The 17,478-nt window shown below is 45.3% G+C and overlaps 1 protein-coding gene across 4 annotated transcripts in view; it reads left to right on the top strand.

Moving 5' to 3' along the window:
• Window positions 1–17,478, top strand: part of LOC144495985 (BTB/POZ domain-containing protein KCTD8-like) — a 243,064-nt gene that overhangs the window by 91,648 nt on the left and 133,938 nt on the right. Inside the window, exon 2 of one of the 4 annotated variants that reach the window (XM_078216933.1) lies at window positions 7,298–7,319. The exons of 1 other annotated variant lie outside the window; for it this stretch is intronic. In XM_078216933.1, coding sequence (XP_078073059.1) covers window positions 7,298–7,319 — 22 coding nt within the window. Of the gene's footprint in view, window positions 1–7,297; window positions 7,320–7,430; window positions 7,446–12,605; window positions 12,616–17,478 lie in introns of all 4 variants that reach the window. 2 more of the 4 variants (XM_078216915.1, XM_078216923.1) reach the window with 2 other exon arrangements.

The raw sequence follows: 17,478 nt of genomic DNA, 5'->3' as shown, positions 1-17,478 counted from the left end.
ACCTGAAATGTTGGACAGAATTTAATGCCTGATCCAAGATAGGTTTGGAGGCCGGGGGCCATTTGATCAGGTGGGAGTGTTCTGGGTTGAGACTCCTTAAGGCCTTCCTGCCTCTGCCCTAATTAAGACCTGGACAGAAAGTCTTGTGGATGGCCTTCCCACCTTGCCTCCAATTGAGCACCTCAAGTGGTAACTTACTGCCCATATAAGGGCTTCATTCCACTATTGCTGACATTCAATCAGCTGCCATTCATCATTGGGCAGTCACCATGCTAGAAACCTGAAACACTTGGGGGAATTACTCATTCAGAGGTAGTTTTGAAGCAGAAAATGTTCTATTTCACATCTAATTTATACAATGCATAACTTAGGAATTAATACTGCACAGAAAGTAAAATATTCTATTGTCCATCATGGGCAGCCTTCACCTTGATACAGTGAAATACAAAGAAGTTATTGCACAGAAACAGGCAATCTGGCTCAAACTAGCTATGTTGTCATTTATTCTACACATGATCAAATAATCCTAATTGTATTTACCTATGCTATTTCCATATCCATTTTTTTATTGCATTTTCTTTTATCCATGTATCCAATCTAATCTTGGCCTGGTTTTTGTTAGAGCCACTGATACTGGAAATGTATTCTACAGCATCTGTATGAAGATATTTCTCATGTTCTCTTTTCCAAATCTCTTACATTTAATCTTATATTTATGATCCCTCATTTGTGGCCCTACCAACAAGTGCGCATCAATGAGCCCTCTCTCACTTGGGTGAAATACAGCTGCTGGCCAATGCAACTCCAGGGCTGAACTGATTGAGTGGGAAATGAGACATCTTGCAAAATGAAAGCCAAGTTGAAAAGACTGAGATTACAAGTGATGTTACGTTTGTGTGGGAAGTTATACAAGTGCTTGTAACCATGTGAGGCGTATCTTTGTTGTATAGTCTATGTAAAGAAAAATATTGTCCTTCACCTGTTAATGTCAGAATTGTGTTGATTTTAGTCAGTTTCTGACAGTAACAGTTTTAAAAACGGTGTCTTTTCATTGCTGTCCATTGTGAGGTTTCCTTTTTAGAAGTTATTGGTCTCTCTGAGGATTGTAACCACAGTGCAATCTGGTTTTGAGTTGTGTTAGTGGTAATGTTTGAAGCTTGGATTGTTTGAGGGGTATGGTTTGTAGGAAAAAAGTTATTTCTGTAATGGTAGGACGATGTAATATGTTATTTCAGATGTGGGATTTGTGCCTGGATGGATTTTATTACCTGACTACCAGGTCAAGCTGAAATGAAGGGAGGAACCTGGGAAGTAAAGGCAGAGGTAACACCACAGCTTCCTCGGTCTTGAACCTTCTGAAGTCATGCTGAGAGAGAAAGGGCCTTTCAGTGACAGAAGAATTGCAAGCAGGCCCGAATCTACAAGTTACAAAGAATAGCTCATCACCTGAATGAACTGACTGAGGATCAATGTGGATAGGCTCAGTAATGGTAGATTAGAACCACAATGTTCTTCTGAACCAAAGAGGGTGAGGGCAATTTGCCATGACCTAGTGATATCACCCAGGGTGATTTTACAAAGTCCCAGATGTTAAAGAAAGAAAGATAAATGATGATTAGGAGGATTTTGATACTAAGTGTGAAAGCGAATTGAAAAGCCTCATTGTTTTAGTTCTAAAACCTAACTTTTGGAAAGGATCCAAATGTAATGATTACCCATGGATCAATGAGTTGGTTGAGGGATTAGGGAATGTCAATTATCTGACTACATTGGATGTTCCCAGAAGGTACTGGCAGATCACTTTAACAAAATGTGTGAGAAAGAAAAAAACCTTTGTGACTCTTGAGGGGCTTGACTTGTGCATTATCGCAGCATTTGGATTACATGGTTCTCTTATCACTTTCCAAGACTCATGGACCAAACATTGAGGCTCTCGTTATGGGTACGCAGTAGTATATTTGGAAGACATCATCATCAATAATACAGAACAGAGCTCACATTTACGTAAAGTAGACTGGTTAGTGATATTTGGGCTCAAAGCAAATCCAGAAAAGTGGGTTGTCAGAGAAATTATGTAGGGTAAACCGCAGGGAATGGGGCAGAGTGGTATCGGAAACAAAGTGGAAGCTATAAAAGCCTGATTCTAGCCGAGGGTTAAGAAGCAATTCAGACCTCTGATGCGCGATTAATTCACACGGGAGGCTAGGACGTACCCGGGAATAAAGGCTTTTATTCACAACAAGAATAGAGCACACTGCTTAACAATACTATCCCAGACTAAGGGCTACTAGGAAGTAGCAGTGACCTTTATACTCCTGTAAGAAGGCGGAGCCAAACGGAGTGTACCACAGAACAATGCTAACAGGTGGAACACACCAACCCTAACCCCAACAGTAACAAGAGTAACATTTGTACAAGTACTCATAGTGGTAACCATCTATGGTTCACCGCATTCACCCCTCCTTTAAAAACAAAGGCCGGTGGGGTAAGGAGACAATACGAACTGTCCATATGTTCACAAGTTCAGCCGTATCGGAGGGCCGCACCGTCTCTGCGACCTCCGCAGCACTGGCTCCAGTGCCGGTTCTGGTGACCGTGGTGACGACCCTCTCTCCGAGGTGGTGTCCAGTGACTCCTCCAGTTCCTCACACGCCTGTGGACCTCGAGGTGGCGACAATCTCCTGAACTCAGGCAAGCTGTACACGGGAGTAAGAGGATTAAGTTGAGGTCCCGATGCTGCCCGCGTCGTGTCAGGAGGGGAGAGAATGGGCAAAGGAATCCTAACCAGGGGTGCGGGAGTGACGGGGGTTTCCAGGTCCCTTGCAAGCGCCAGATCTCTGATAGAGACCGTGTCCTCTCGCCCGTCAGGATATGCCACATAGGCATATTGAGGGTTGGCGTGGAGGAGATTGACCTGTTCAACCAAAGGGTCCGACTTGCGGGCCCTAACATGCCGCCGCAGGAGGACAGGTCCTGAGTACGTCAACCAAGACGGCAGTGAGGTCCCAGAGGAAGACTTCCTAGGGAAGGTAAACATCCGCTCATGTGGGATAGCGTTGGTTGCCGTACACAGGAGGGACCGGATTGAATGGAGCGCATCAGAAAGTACCTCTTGCCAACGGGAGACTGGAAGACCCCTAGACCTTAACGCCAGTAAAACAGCCTTCCAGACTGTAGCGTTTTCTCTCTCGACCTGTCCGTTACCCCTGGGGTTATAACTCGTAGTCCTACTTGAGGCAATTCCTTTAGAGAGCAGGGATTGCCTCAAGTCGTCGCTCATAAACGATGAACCCCTATCACTGTGGATATAACTGGGGTAGCCGAACAGGGTAAAAAGACTCCGCAGGGCTTTGATGACCATGGCAGAGGACATGTCAGAACAGGGATGGCAAAGGGGAATCGGGAGTATTCGTCAACCACGTTGAGGAAATACACATTCCGATCTGTCGAAGGAAGAGGGCCCTTGAAGTCGACACTCAGTCGTTCGAAAGGGCGAGTGGCCTTAATGAGGTGTGCCCTGTCAGGCCGGTAGAAGTGCGGTTTGCACTCAGCACATACCTGGCAGCTTCAAGTTATCGACCTGACATCTTCTATAGAGTAGGGCAGATTCCGAGCCTTTACAAAATGGAAGAGTCGAGTGATCCCCGGATGGCAGAGATCATTGTGGAGGGCCTGTAACCGGTCCTCCTGCACACTGGCATATGTTCCATGCGACAGGGCATCTGAGGGCTCATTGAGCTTCCCCGGACGGTACATGATATCATAGTTGTAGGTGGAGAGTTCGATTCTCCACCTCAAGATTTTATCATTCTTAATTTTTCCCTTTAACGTGTTGTTGAACATGAAGGCCACGGACCGCTGGTCCGTGAGCAGGGTAAACCGTTTGCTAGCCAAATAATGGCGCCAATGCCGTACAGCCTCCACAATGGCCTGAGCCTCTTTCTCCACCGAGGAGTGTCGAATTTCAGGGCCTTGGAGGGTGCGAGAGAAAAAGGCGATGGGCCTGCCCGCCTGGTTAAGTGTGGCAGCCGGGGCGAAATCAGATGCATCACTCTCCAACTGAAAGGGGATGGACTCATCGACAGCGTGCATCGTGGCTTTCGCGATGTCGGCTTTTATCCCTTCAAAGGCTAGGCGAGCCTCTGCTGTCAGGGGAAAAGAGGTAGATTTTATGAGCGGATGGGCTTTGTCCGCGTAATTGGGAACCCACTGTGCATAGTACGAGAAGAACCCTAAGCATCTTCTCAGTGCTTTGATGCTAGTGGGTAGGGGAAGTTCAAGGAGGGGACGCATACGGTCTGGATCGGGGCCGATGACCCCGTTTTCCACCACGTATCCGAGGATTGCTAGGCGGTGCTTGCTGAATACGCACTTCTCCTTGTTATAGGTCAGGTTCAGGAGAGTCGCAGTGCGTAAAAACTTCTGGAGGTTGGCGTCGTGGTCCTGCTGGTCATGGCCGCAGATAGTGATGTTGTCCAGCTACGGGAAGGTAGCCCGTAGCCCGTTTTGTTCCACCATTCGGTCCATCTCACGCTGGAAGACCGAGACCCCATTTGTGACGCCGAAAGGGACTCTTAAAAAGTGGTAGAGACGGCCATCCGCCTCAAAGGCCGTGTATTTGCGGTCCTCTGGGCGAATGGGGAGCTGGTGGTAGGCTGACTTCAAGTCAATGGTGGAGAACACCCAGTACTGCGCAATCTGGTTGACCATGTCAGATATGCGCGGGAGAGGGTACGTGTCCAGCTGCGTGTACCTATTAATGGTCTGACTATAGTCTATGACCATCCGGGGCTTGTCTCCAGTCTTGACCACCATGACTTGTGCTCTCCATGGGCTAGTGCTAGGTTGAATGACCCCTTCCCTGAGGAGCCGCTGAACCTCAGATCGAATAAAGATCCGATCCTCAGCGCTGTAACACTTGCTCTTAGTCGCGATGGACTTGCAGCCTGGCACGAGATTTTCGAATAGGGAAGGCGGGGTAATTTTGAGTGTCAAGAGACTGCATGTGGAGCGCGCTGGACAATTTGGAGGCTGCTGTTCTCCCACTGAAAGTGGAGGGAGTGGCCCATCGTACTGCAGGGTCACACTCTTCAGGTGGACCATAAAGTCTAGCCCCAGGAGTACCGGAGCGCAAAGGTGCGGTAACACGAGGAGCCTGATGTCTTTTTTTGACAAACTGGGGACATTTGATCAGGAAAACTCTCTTGTAAACATCAATTCCTCTCCTTCCCTGTCTTTGACTTTGTTTTACCCACTTCAAATTAGGGCAATTGAAGCTTCCTTAACATTACTACTCAATTTTTGCTACACACCTTAGGAATGTGAACAAACTTTACCTGACACCTTGACTGAATCCTCCAACATTACCCCAGTTGAGAGTCTTCAGTCCCGCTGCTATGAATTAGGATTTGACTGAGTGCCAAATTTTCCATACTCGCTGGCAGCAGTGGTGGGGCATTGCGAGACCAGGGAATTTTGGCTTTTATTTCAACTTTTGCCAATCTGTTTAGATTCAATAAATGGGAGAATATTTTAGGGTAAGAAAGCTGTAAAAAATGTTTTTTCCTGCCAATTCTCAGGGGAGAATCATCACTAAGTTTTCTAGCCTATTGTAGCTATGACCATACATTATTTCTAGAAAACAATTCATCAGCAGTTTGCAACTGGCTGGATGGGTGGAAAGCCAAACATGGCTCAGAGATTCACTTTGCCACGTGCTGCCCATCTTCACAACTCTGATTTCTTGTTGACAGGGCCCAGCAGCATAGAACATCCCTCATCATTTTGTCCCTGGTATTTGCTGAGTCCAAAAGCAAAAACTGTTCAGATAGGAATTAGGGACAGAACTTTCCCAGGCCATTAGAAGCAGGTTTGTTGGCAACAGGGATGGGAAAGTTCCAGAAATTGAAGTTGGGTTGGTATTCCATTGTGATTCTGCCTCTGCCAGCTTTCCCCGGGTGGGATGAAGGAGAGTGGGAAGCACCTCTGGATCTGTTGAGGTTGTTAAAAAGCCAGTTATGAGGATATTTAGCCCCAAATCCTGGGCCAGAATTTTATATTGCGACTCAGCTGAAAGCACGTGAAATCACTTCAGATATTAGGCGTGTGTCCCAATGTTGTTGAGCACTTAGAACATAGAACATAGAACAGTACAGCACTTAAGTAATATTTCGGTCAGCAGATGTGTACAAGAGTTGGAAGCGTGACCATTGGTAATCAAGCAGGCAAGTTAGTCCTTTAAGGGGTCAATGGGATGCAATTTTACGTGGACTGCCTGCTTTTACGGTTGATAAGTGGGCCGATTGGCCAGGTGACCTTTACATTTTAACCTCAACCTCAATCCAGGGCAGGATGAAATATTAGGGCTGAAATAAAATTTCAAAGTTGTCTGGAGACTGATTGAACATACCTCTTAGAGATTCTTTGAATAGTTATTCATCACTATTTATTTTTCACAGATGTGCAGCTCGCTGAGACAGCTTTGCACTGGCTGTCTCCCTGAGGGAGAACATTGGAAGTGCCAGCCTGTACCCTCCCTTTTCTCAGTGCCTGCCCTCACCGGCAACACCGAGCCTTTCGCAATGCACCTCTCTCACTGGCTGCCCATTAATTGGCCAGCCAGCGTGAAATCATCTTCCAGGGCTGATTATGGCCAGAGGCATGTTGCACACCTGCTTCCGGGCCTGCTGAGTGTGTGTACCCTACAGGTACACAATTCAGGCTCTGGATTTTCCCACTCTGTCAGCAACTCGTCAGGGTCAATGAGCAAGTGTGCAGTGGGTAGAGTGTCTTCAGTGAAACTGACAAACAATAAAGTCCTTGATCAGTTACACTGAAGAATTCCAGCCATGGCCAGGTGAGAGGTTGCTGTTTAAAGCACTTTTCCTTTCAGGCACTGCTTTCACTACTGGACAGGTGATTGTCAATTTCTTGGAAGACACTTAGGGCCCTATTTTACCATTCCGCGAAAACGTGGTAAAGTCGGGTGTGAGGCCATTGACGCGATCCGCGCCTGCATCCGCGCAGATGGCCACTTTACCGAAACCCGGGAATGGCGGCGATCCGATTCGCGCCCGAAACGGGCGCAACGGCGATTTAAATGCATTTGCATGTATTTCAATTGAATTAATGAACTGTCCGCCCAACTTTATCAGCATTTCCCCCTTTACCGCCGCGTTCGCAGATCCGGAATCGCGCCAAAATGAACCTGCTGAATAGAAATCTGAATCAGGCGCTCCAGCTGCTGAAGAGCGAGTTCAGAGTTTCCAATGGCTCTCTGACTCAGATCAGTGGTGAGGGGGAGGAGGGAGATGGATCAGGTCATTCTCTGGTTGGGGGTGGGGGAGGGGAGTAAGGCCAGATCATTTTCTGGTTGGGGTGGGGGAGGAGGAGGACGCGGATCAGATGCATCTCTGGTGGGAGGGGGGGAGGGAGGCCCAATCATTGTCTGTTGATGGGGGTGAGGAGGGCTGATCGTTGTCTGGTGGTGGGGGGGGGGGGAGAGAGGGCTGATCGATGTCTGGTGGGGAAGGAGAAGGAGGCGGGTCAGATGTTCCTCTGGGGGGGAGGTGAGAGAGGCCAGACCATTCTCTGGGCGGGGCGGGGGGGGTGGGGGGAGGGAGTGAGGCCAGATTGTTCTCTGAGGGGGGAGGTGTGAGTGAGGCCAGACCATTCTCTATGGGGGTGGGGGAGTGAGGCCAGATCATTCTCTGAGGGGGGCGGAGGGGTAAGTGAAGCCTATTCGTTCTCTGGTGGAGGGGGGGTGGAAGGAGGCGGGTAAGATGTATCCCTTGTGGGGGAGGAGGCCAGATCGCCCACTGGTCGGGGAGGCAGATGGATCGCTGGTGGGGAGCAGGGGGGTCTGCTGCCACTCTGCGGGCAATCGGTAGGGGGCGGAAGGGGGCAGGAAGTTGCAATCGGTCTGGGTAGCAGGGGAGGTGGGTGGATAAGGGGGACAGTGATGTCTGTGGGGGCCATCGCTCCCGCTTTTTGCTCCCGGGCTACTTTCTCCGCTTTCTGCGGCCCAGGAGCGATCTGACACGGGCGCGCTTTTTCAAATTTTTTCCAACTGCGCATGCGCAGTTCAGAGCTCTGATCGTTTCGGGCGTGCTAAGCCCCGCCCACAGCACGATTCAGACCCGCAATTTTTTTTCAGGCTACGTGCTAATGGGGGTGCCTGAAAGCAGGTTTCCAAGTTGGATCTGAATTGCGCCCAGATTCAGCACTTAGAATGAAAATGGTAAAATCAGGCCCTTTACGTGCCTTACACTTCACTCACCTTTAACTGCATTTCCTTATGGCCATACTTTATCGTAACATCAGAATAGCTAATGCATGTCCACCTTATACCGCTGAGGTTCAAGAGCAGAAACCAGACCACCACCACCACCTGGTCTACAGCAGCAGGATCTATAACTGCAGCAGCAATCAGCCACATGCCTCTCTGGATGGAGATGGACACCAAGATCCAGTTAGGAGAGGGCAAGACCACCTACACAGGGGCTACAGATAGGGAGAGGATCAGCTCTCTTGTAATGTCTGAGCACCAATGCCTCAGGAAGCTAAGGCTGTTACAGTAACCTGTGGCTGACAGCTTCAGCCTCTTGTTGTAAGACTTCCTTCTCAGTGGACAAGGGGGACATGCATTGCCAGTGACTGTCAAGGTGCCTGTCGCTGAATGGAGACCCCCTTATCCTCTGCCACTTTCGTTCCTGGTTTCTGCCTATCACCAAGTTGTATCCTCATTTCTCCTGCAAGGTGAGAAAGCAGAGAGTTGTAATGGTTTGTAATGGCTTGTATGGGAGGGAAGGTAAGGACATTTGTCTTTCAACATTTAAGAGGTTGAAGGTGAATGCGAATGTTGTCTGTTGAGAAGGGGATGTGAGGAGAGGCCTGGAGAAAAACAATGAGTCCCGTTGTGAAATGTGCTGTGCAGGAGAATGCTGGGAAAGTCAGGGCATTGGGCTTGCCACTTGAAATTGTTGTGTCACTCCCCATTCCTGACCCTCCAACATTGAGGTCCTAAATCTTGTTAATGCACTGTCTCCAGGTTGGAGGAACAACACTCCAGCTGTTGATTTCCTCAGACACGCCCACTTACATCTGCTTGGTTGGAGACATAGTCCTCTTCCTTCTATCCTTGGGAGTGCTTGCCTCAATAAAGAGGAGATAGCAGGGCATCTGGATAGAAATGGTTCGATCAATCAGACGCAGCATGGATTCATGAGGGGAAAGTCGTGCTTGACGAACATGTTGGATTTTTATGAAGATGTGACTAGGGCGGTTGATGGAGGAGAACCGGTGGATGCGGTGTTTTTGGATTTCCAAAAGGCGTTTGATAAGGTGCCCCATAAAAGGCTGCTGAAGAAGATTAGGGCACACGGAGTTGGGGGTAGTGTGTTAAAGTGGATTGGGGACTGGCTATCCGACAGGAAGCAAAGAGTCAGAATAAATGGGTGTTTTTCCGGTTGGAGGAAGGTAACTAGTGGCGTGCCGCAGGGATCGGTACTCGGGCCGCAACTATTTACCATTTATATAGATGATCTGGAGGAGGGGACGGAGTGTAGGGTAACGAAGTTTGCAGACGACACAAAGATAAGTGGAAAAGTGAATCGTGTGGAGGACGGAGAAGATCTGCAGAGAGATTTGGACAGGCTGAGTGAGTGGGCGAGGATATGGCAAATGGAGTATAACGTTGATAAATGCGAGGTTATACACTTTGGAGGAAATAATAACAAATGGGATTACTATCTCAATGGAAACAAATTAAAACATGCTACCGTGCAAAGGGACCTGGGGGTCCTTGTGCATGAGACGCAAAAGCCCAGTCTGCAGGTACAACAGGTGATCAAGAAGGCAAATGGGATGTTGGCCTATATCGCGAGGGGGATAGAATATAAAAGCAGGGATGTCTTGATGCACCTGTACAGGGCATTGGTGAGGCCGCAGCTGGAATACTGTGTGCAGTATTGGTCCCCTTATATGAGGAAGGATATATTGGCATTGGAGGGAGTGCAGAGAAGGTTCACCAGGTTGATACCGGAGATGAGGGGTTTGGATTATGAGGAGAGGCTGAGGAGATTGGGTTTGTACTCATTGGAGTTTAGGAGGATGAGGGGGGATCTTATGGAGACTTATAAGATAATGCGGGGGCTGGATAGGGTGGAGGCGGAGAGATTCTTTCCACTTAGTAAGGAAGTTAAAACTAGAGGACACAGCCTCAAAATAAAGGGGGGTCGGTTTGAGACAGAGTTGAGGAGGAACTTCTTCTCCCAGAGGGTGGTGAATCTCTGGAACTCTCTGCCCACTGAGGTGGTGGAGGCTACCTCGCTGAATATGTTTAAAGCGCGGATGGATGGATTCCTGACCGGTAGGGGAATTAAGGGTTATGGGGATCAGGCGGGTAAGTGGTACTGATCCACGTCAGATCAGCCATGATCTTATTGAATGGCGGGGCAGGCTCGAGGGGCTAGATGGCCTACTCCTGCTCCTATTTCTTATGTTCTTATGTTCTTATGTTCTAAAACAATCCCTCAGATCCTACAGCACAATATCCAGTGAGTTTCCCGATTTGCCAGGGTGGGCACCATTGGAAGATCTCATGGGAAATTTATGCTGGCATAAAACTGATCTTTGAACTCCCGTAGAATTCTCCTTCCTGCCCCCTCCCCCCCAACTCCGTCGCCAGCTGTCATTGAATCCGCTAATGGAGCCATGGGAGAATTTCACCCTCGGTTGCTGTATTCAGGCCTGCTTAAATGTAGTGAAGTGAAATAAACATTATTAATGAATCAAAGTGTTCCCTATTTAGTCCTTGTTACCTTGGAAGTGAGCAATGAGTTCAACCAATTCTGGGCTGTGTTCATACTAATGGATAAGCCTGTGGCTGGATACTTTAATTAGGTCAGTTTATGTAGGATGACTTTCGAGCCAAATTAAGTATCTCCGTGAAGCCCTACAAACATAAAAAATTATCACATTCATCAATGAGTAAAATAACCCTGTTAACTGTTTTATATTTAGTTCCATAAATATATTGCTAATTCTGTGGCTAATTTGAATAGAATGTTTTTGAACTTGCCTGTTATAAATTTAAGGAAATGAATGCTCTCTAAGGTTCTGTATCTGGAAGTGCTAATTTGAATGTAATGTTATATAACTAATTGGATAGACTGAAACTGTGACTGATTTAATGTGACAGCACTTGACTGTACTCACAGAAATCCCTCTGTAAATCTTTCAAGTAAAATAAATACTGTACTTGGTACCCAGAATATATTCTGTTGTGCAGAATCTGTCAGGAAGAGATGGATCCTTCATAGTACAGAAATGTAGCTTCAATCAGCAAAGCCTACAACTCAAAGCTATCTTAAAAAGCCAGTTCAGAAATGGAACACACATCTACATAGGAAGAAGCCAAGGAACCCTTAACAATTGAAAATAATCCCCACTGAAAACAAGAACACCCGTGTCTCCAACATCGCAAACTGTAAACTGTGCACTCTGGCATCAATATTCACCATGCCTGCCTCGGAAAGTATGTTGTGATCTTCACTTGGATCAGGAGGGGGGTGGTGGGTGGGGGAGGTGGGGTGGTGAGTGGGTAACGCGTGCAGCATAGACTCAGGCCCTCTGACCTGGAAGAAGTGTGTAGGTGACCATGGGGTCAGCCAAGCAGTGAGACAAATTTGTTAAAAGGCCTGCCTCAGTTCTGTGGGATTTATCACAGTTTCTGTTGTTTCTCTTTCTGCACTCAGTGGTGCACAAGACAGATTTTTTTCTGTTCCCACAGTGAGGTTTATTCCTGGAACAGGTCACTAGCCTGTCACCAGGGGCTTATAGCTTGAGGGACGCCACTCTTCATCAAGTATGGCTGACCAGGAGTCTCTCCTGCTCTTACCATCTGCCACTGGTATGTGTTGGAAGGATTTTGCAGGTTAATATTCAGCCTGTTAGCTGTGCCATGAAGCACCTTCCTTGGCCATCATGTCCTGGAGTGGGACCTGAACCCGGAGCTTCTGGCTCAGAGGCAGGGGCATTACTCACTGTGCCAGCAGTTAAGGGGAGAATTTCAGAATTCTGACCCAGCGACATTGACAGTGCAGTAATATGTTGTACTTTTCCAATGCCTCCCATATTCCACTCTTCATCAATTTCTGCTCATCTAAATTCTTCTGCCTGTATGCTAACCTGCTCTATGTCTTGTTCACCTCTCACCCCTGTGTTCGCTAACTTACACTGGCTCCTGGGCTGCCAATGCTTTGAAGTTAAAAAGTTCTCTTCCTTGTTTTTAAATCCCATGATGACTTCACCCTCCCCTAACTTCTCTAGTTCTACAACCTTTTGTACTCCTCAAATTGTGGTTTCTTGTACTTGAATGTCATTGTCCAATATTGGTGGCCATGCTTTCAGTTACCTCGGCTCTAAGTCCCGCTCAAACCTCTCTGTTGCCCCTCATCCCTCTCCTTTAAAAATATTTGAGTGAACAAGGTTTTGTTGCATGTTCTCATGATCTCCTTATGTGGCTCGGTCTCCTTTTGTTTAATAAGTTCCTGTCAAGCACCTTGGGACACCTTATGACATTAAAGCTGCTGTACAAATGCAAGTTACTGTTGTGTTGCTGTGAGTTTGACTGAACAGGATTGGTGTCAGTTTCCATGCTTGAAAGTATCAATCTAATTATTTGTCTTAATTTGGCACCTTTATTTAGCTTTGTTCAATTTTAACGTTGTTCACTTTTAGAGCCTATTGATCAGACATTTCATTTCTTGTCAATTAAAGTAAATAAATGACATTAAATTGTATTGACCATCATCATTATGTTTGTTTTGTGTCGATAATAGTTCACAATATCATTATTAAAAATGCTAATTAATTTTACTGCATTATCATCTGAAGGACCGCAGCTTGTGCTGCATTTTAGAATAAAATCAATAATCTAGCAGCAATGACTAAAATCTAATGAAAGACCAGATAAATTCTGCTGCATTAAAGATGTTGTGAAACAATAACCTTTGGTTGTTCAATCACATGTTACAAACCTCAGGAGTATATGATGTGCCAGTACTGCTGCATTATTTTGTACCTAAACTAGCAAATACTGGTGAACATTTTTTCAAATTTAGGAAATATGTCCCGATTTCAGTTATGTCATAATTTTCATTTTTAACACTCTTGCATGTGATCATCACTACTTAAGCTCAGAAGGAGTCCATGTGGCCCATTCTGTCAGTGCTGACTGTTTAGAACGTCAGGACAGAAGAAATGGGAGCAATTTGGCCCGTTACATCTGCTCTGCAATATCGTACAATCATGGCTGATCTTCAACTTCAACTCCATGTTCCTGCCCAATCCACATGCTCCTTGATTTCTTGAGAGACTAAAAATCCATCTGTGTCAGCTTTAAGTATAGTCAAAGAGGAAATGCTGGAAAAACTCAGCAGTTCTGGCTGCATTCCATGGAGATAGAGACAGAGTTAATGCTTCAAGTCCAATATGACTTTTTCAGAGCTGAAGAGAGATAGAAATGTCCATGGGGGAAGGTGATGAAGCAGCTGAACATAGTTGGGCCTTGGGCACAACTCTAAGGAACTCCAGCAATGTCCTTGGACTGAGATGATTGACCTTCAACAACCACAATTATCTTCCTTTGTACTAGGCAAGACTCCAACCAATTCTGCAACCCCAGCCAGAGGGAACAACCACTTAGTGTCAATCCTGCGAATTCCCTACAGAATCTTGTTTCACTGAGATCACTGCTCATTCTTCTAAAACCCAGAGGCTATGGACCCAATTTATACAGCATCTCATCATAGGATAATGCTCTTATTCCAGGCCCCAATCTAGTGAACCTGTGCTGGATCACCTGCAATGCAAGTATATCCTTTCTTATAAATATTGGGACCAAAACTGCACACAGTATTCCAAGTGTAATGGTAGCAAGAATTCCTTATTCTTGTACTCCAACCCCCTTGCACTAAAGGCCAAGATGCAATTGACTTCCTAATTGCTTTTGCACCTGCATGATAACTTTTTGGGTTCTGCGTGGGTTTCCTCCGGGTGCTCCGGTTTCCTCCCACAGTCCAAAGATGTGCGGGTTAGGTTGATTGGCTAGGTTAAAAAAAAATTGCCCCTTAGAGTCCTGGGATGCGTAGGTTAGAGGGATTAGCGGGTAAAATATGTGGGGGTAGGGCCTGGGTGGGATTGTGGTCGGTGCAGACTCGATGGGCCGAATGGCCTCCTTCTGCACTGTAGGGTTTCTGTGATTCTGTGTTCCTTGAATGAATACACCCTTTCAACATCAACATTTACAAGTTTCAAACTTTTAAATAAGTATTCTTATGACCAAAGTAATTTTTTAAAGTGTATTTTCACACACACACACACACACACCTTTTTCCCTTCAGGGAATAGTGGAGAAGGATTCCTGAGCTGATTTTCAGAATGTTGAACTGCATTATGAATGCTTCTTCCATGACCAAATTGTCATGAACCCAGAGCTTCTGGTCTAGGGTTGGGAAGCTACCACTGTGCCATAAGACCTCCCAGCAAAGTGAATAATCTCACACTTCACCACATTATACTCCATCCAGCACCTTGTTACCCACTCATTCATCTGTCTATATCTCTTTTTCTCCTCCTCACAGTCTGCATCCTCATTTGACTTTGCATCATCAGCAAATAGATACATTACTATTGGTCTCTTTGTCCAAGTCATTAATATGTATGCTAAATAACTGATGCTCCAGCAGTTATCCTAGTGGTACTTCACTTGTCACAGCCTGCCAACTTGAAAATGTTCCATTTATCCCTCCGCTTTTCTTCCTGTTTAAAACTAAATGTCTATCCTAATGCTAATATATATTACTCCCAATTCAATGACCCCTTATCCTGTGTACTAATCCTTTGTGTAGCATCTTATCAAATGCCTTTTGGAAATCTAAGCATTGTGGTAGTATACATTCTATGAAGTGAACATTGCAAGATTATTCAAGAGTTCCTGGCTGAAGGGTTACATTTAGTCACTTCAGCTCCTTAACATTTTAAAACAATTGCTGCAAATATTTTATTTGTTGATCGCAAATACCATCTGTTTTCTTGTACTGTTTTTGTTGTTGCTTGTTCTATCTCTCATTTCTGGCAACCAAGATACAAGTGAGATGTTCAAGCACTCTCGGCAATTTACAGAAGAAAGAGGAGAGTTTGAGTTCTGAATGAGGATGAAGGACAGGAGCAGCTTCAGATTTCAGCCTTGAGATGAGTTGACTAAGAGGTACCCTTATAAAAGCAGAAAGGGAAGTTTAAAGAAATGGAAAAGGCAAATCAGCAATATTGATTTTTTTTTAAATTGCAAAAGTAAAATGAGGAAACAGAAGGGAAAACTATAAAAGGCAAATTAAAGACTGTAAGGAAGATTTTCTCACTACCTTCACACAGATGGTAATATTACATGGAACAAATCTCCAGGAAGACTAATGGGTACAAACACTCCAGAATTATTTGGAAATTAATTGGATGCCATATGGATGGATTAGCATTTGCCAAATGGCTTTCCATATTGATATTAACTTTTTAATCTTAAAACTATGGAAATCTGTACCTTGCTTAGTCTCTGCTCCGTCATAAAATATATAGATTTTAAAACCCAACTTGGCTTCACTTAACCAATACTATTAAATGACACTTGCTTCTATTCTTTTCAACTTGATCCAACCGAGACTCACCATCAATGTGTCAAACATGGATTCAGCATAAGTGTGTCCATCCCAGGCTCACCATCACTGCATCCAACCTAGACTCACCATCACTTATCCAATCTAGATTCACCATTGGTGTATCTAACCTTAACAAATACCACCTCTCAGATCAAATGCAATTAGGGTTGGACAATAAATGCTTGTATTTCTGGTGTTGCTTGCATCCTAAGAACAAATAATAAGGTAGTATTCTGTACTTTGAGCCTTGGTTACCCATCATTTGACAATTCAATCTTAAATTAATTTCAAGGATGGACTGTTTCAAATAATTGATGTCTGAATATGTTATTTTTCATTAATTCTTGGAATATGGGTGTCATTGACAAGGATGACATTTATCGCACATTCCTAATTCCAAAGGTGGCGGTGAACTGCTTTCTTAAAACATTGTGCTGGTACATCCACAGTGCCATTAGGGAGTGAATTCTAGGCTTTTGACACACTGCCAAAGAAAGATTGACTATCTAGAAGCAAGTTCTAAGTCAGGATAATAAGTTTCTTTGGGGGCAGCTTGCAAGTGGTGATGTTCCCATGCTTCTGCTGCCTTTGTCCTTCTAGTTGACTGAGGTTGGGGGTTTAGAAGGTGGTCTCAAAGGATCATTAATGAGTTCTATCTTGTACACACTACTGCCAAGGTACACCAGTGATAAAGGCAGTAAATGTTTAAGTTGGTGGATGAGTTGTCCATCAATCAGTCTGCTTTATCTTGGAAAGCGCTGAGATTCTTGAATGTTGTTGGGGCTGCACAAGTCCATACAAGTGGAGTTTATTTCATCATCCTCCTGACTTGTGCCTTGTTGATGGTGAACAGTCTTTAGGGAGTCAGGAGAATTCCCAGCTTCTTGCCTACTTTTGTAGATACAGTATCTATTTATAGTACAATTCAATTTCTGAACAATGGTGACCCCAGGATTTTATAGTGTGGGATTTGGTGATGATAATGTCATTGAATGTCAATGTTAGATTGTCTCATGTTGGAAATAGTCTTGCCTGGGATTTGTGTGGCATGAGTGATAGTTGTCATTATCAGCCCAAACCTGAATGTTGTCCAGGTCTTGGGCACGTGGGCATGGGCTGCTTCAGTATCTGTGATGATGTGAATGGTACTGCACACTGCACATCAGTCAACAACCACACTTCTGACCATATGTTGGAGGAGAGGTTCTGGATGAAGCAGCTTAAGATAGTTGGGCCGATAGTGCACTACCCTGCAGCAATAAACCAAGGCTGAGGTAATTGGCTTCCAACAAGTACAACTATCTTCCTTTGTGCTAGGTATGACTCCAACAAGTGGAGAGATTTTCATCTGATTGTGGCTTGTTTCAGCCTGTTTATCTTCCCAAAAAGTGGCATTAGTTTGAGAATCCAACATGATTTATTTTTGTATTTAACCTGGATGTGTTTGCAGGCGAATGGGAAACAACTAAAGTAAAGTTAAAGTTTATTTATTAGTCACAAGTAGGCTTACATCAACAGTGCAATGAAGTTACTGTGAAAATCCCATTGCTGCCACACTCCAGCGCCTGTTCGGGTACACTGAGGGAGAATTTAGCATGGCCAATGCACCTAACCAGTACACCTTTCAGACTGTGGGAGGTTGTTGGCTATGTGGTTATCATACGCAGAAAGGCTTTGAATTTAAACCCGCACATTGGCTTTATCAGTGAGTGAAAGGGTTTCCAAAGCTCTTTGCAACTCTTCAAAGTCAATGAGGCAAGGACAT

This window comes from Mustelus asterias, chromosome 1, assembly GCF_964213995.1.
Source record: "Mustelus asterias chromosome 1, sMusAst1.hap1.1, whole genome shotgun sequence".
Taxonomy (NCBI): domain Eukaryota; kingdom Metazoa; phylum Chordata; class Chondrichthyes; order Carcharhiniformes; family Triakidae; genus Mustelus; species Mustelus asterias.
The sequence above is the reverse complement of the archived record's forward strand: the minus strand, read 5'-3'. Positions and strand labels throughout refer to the sequence as shown.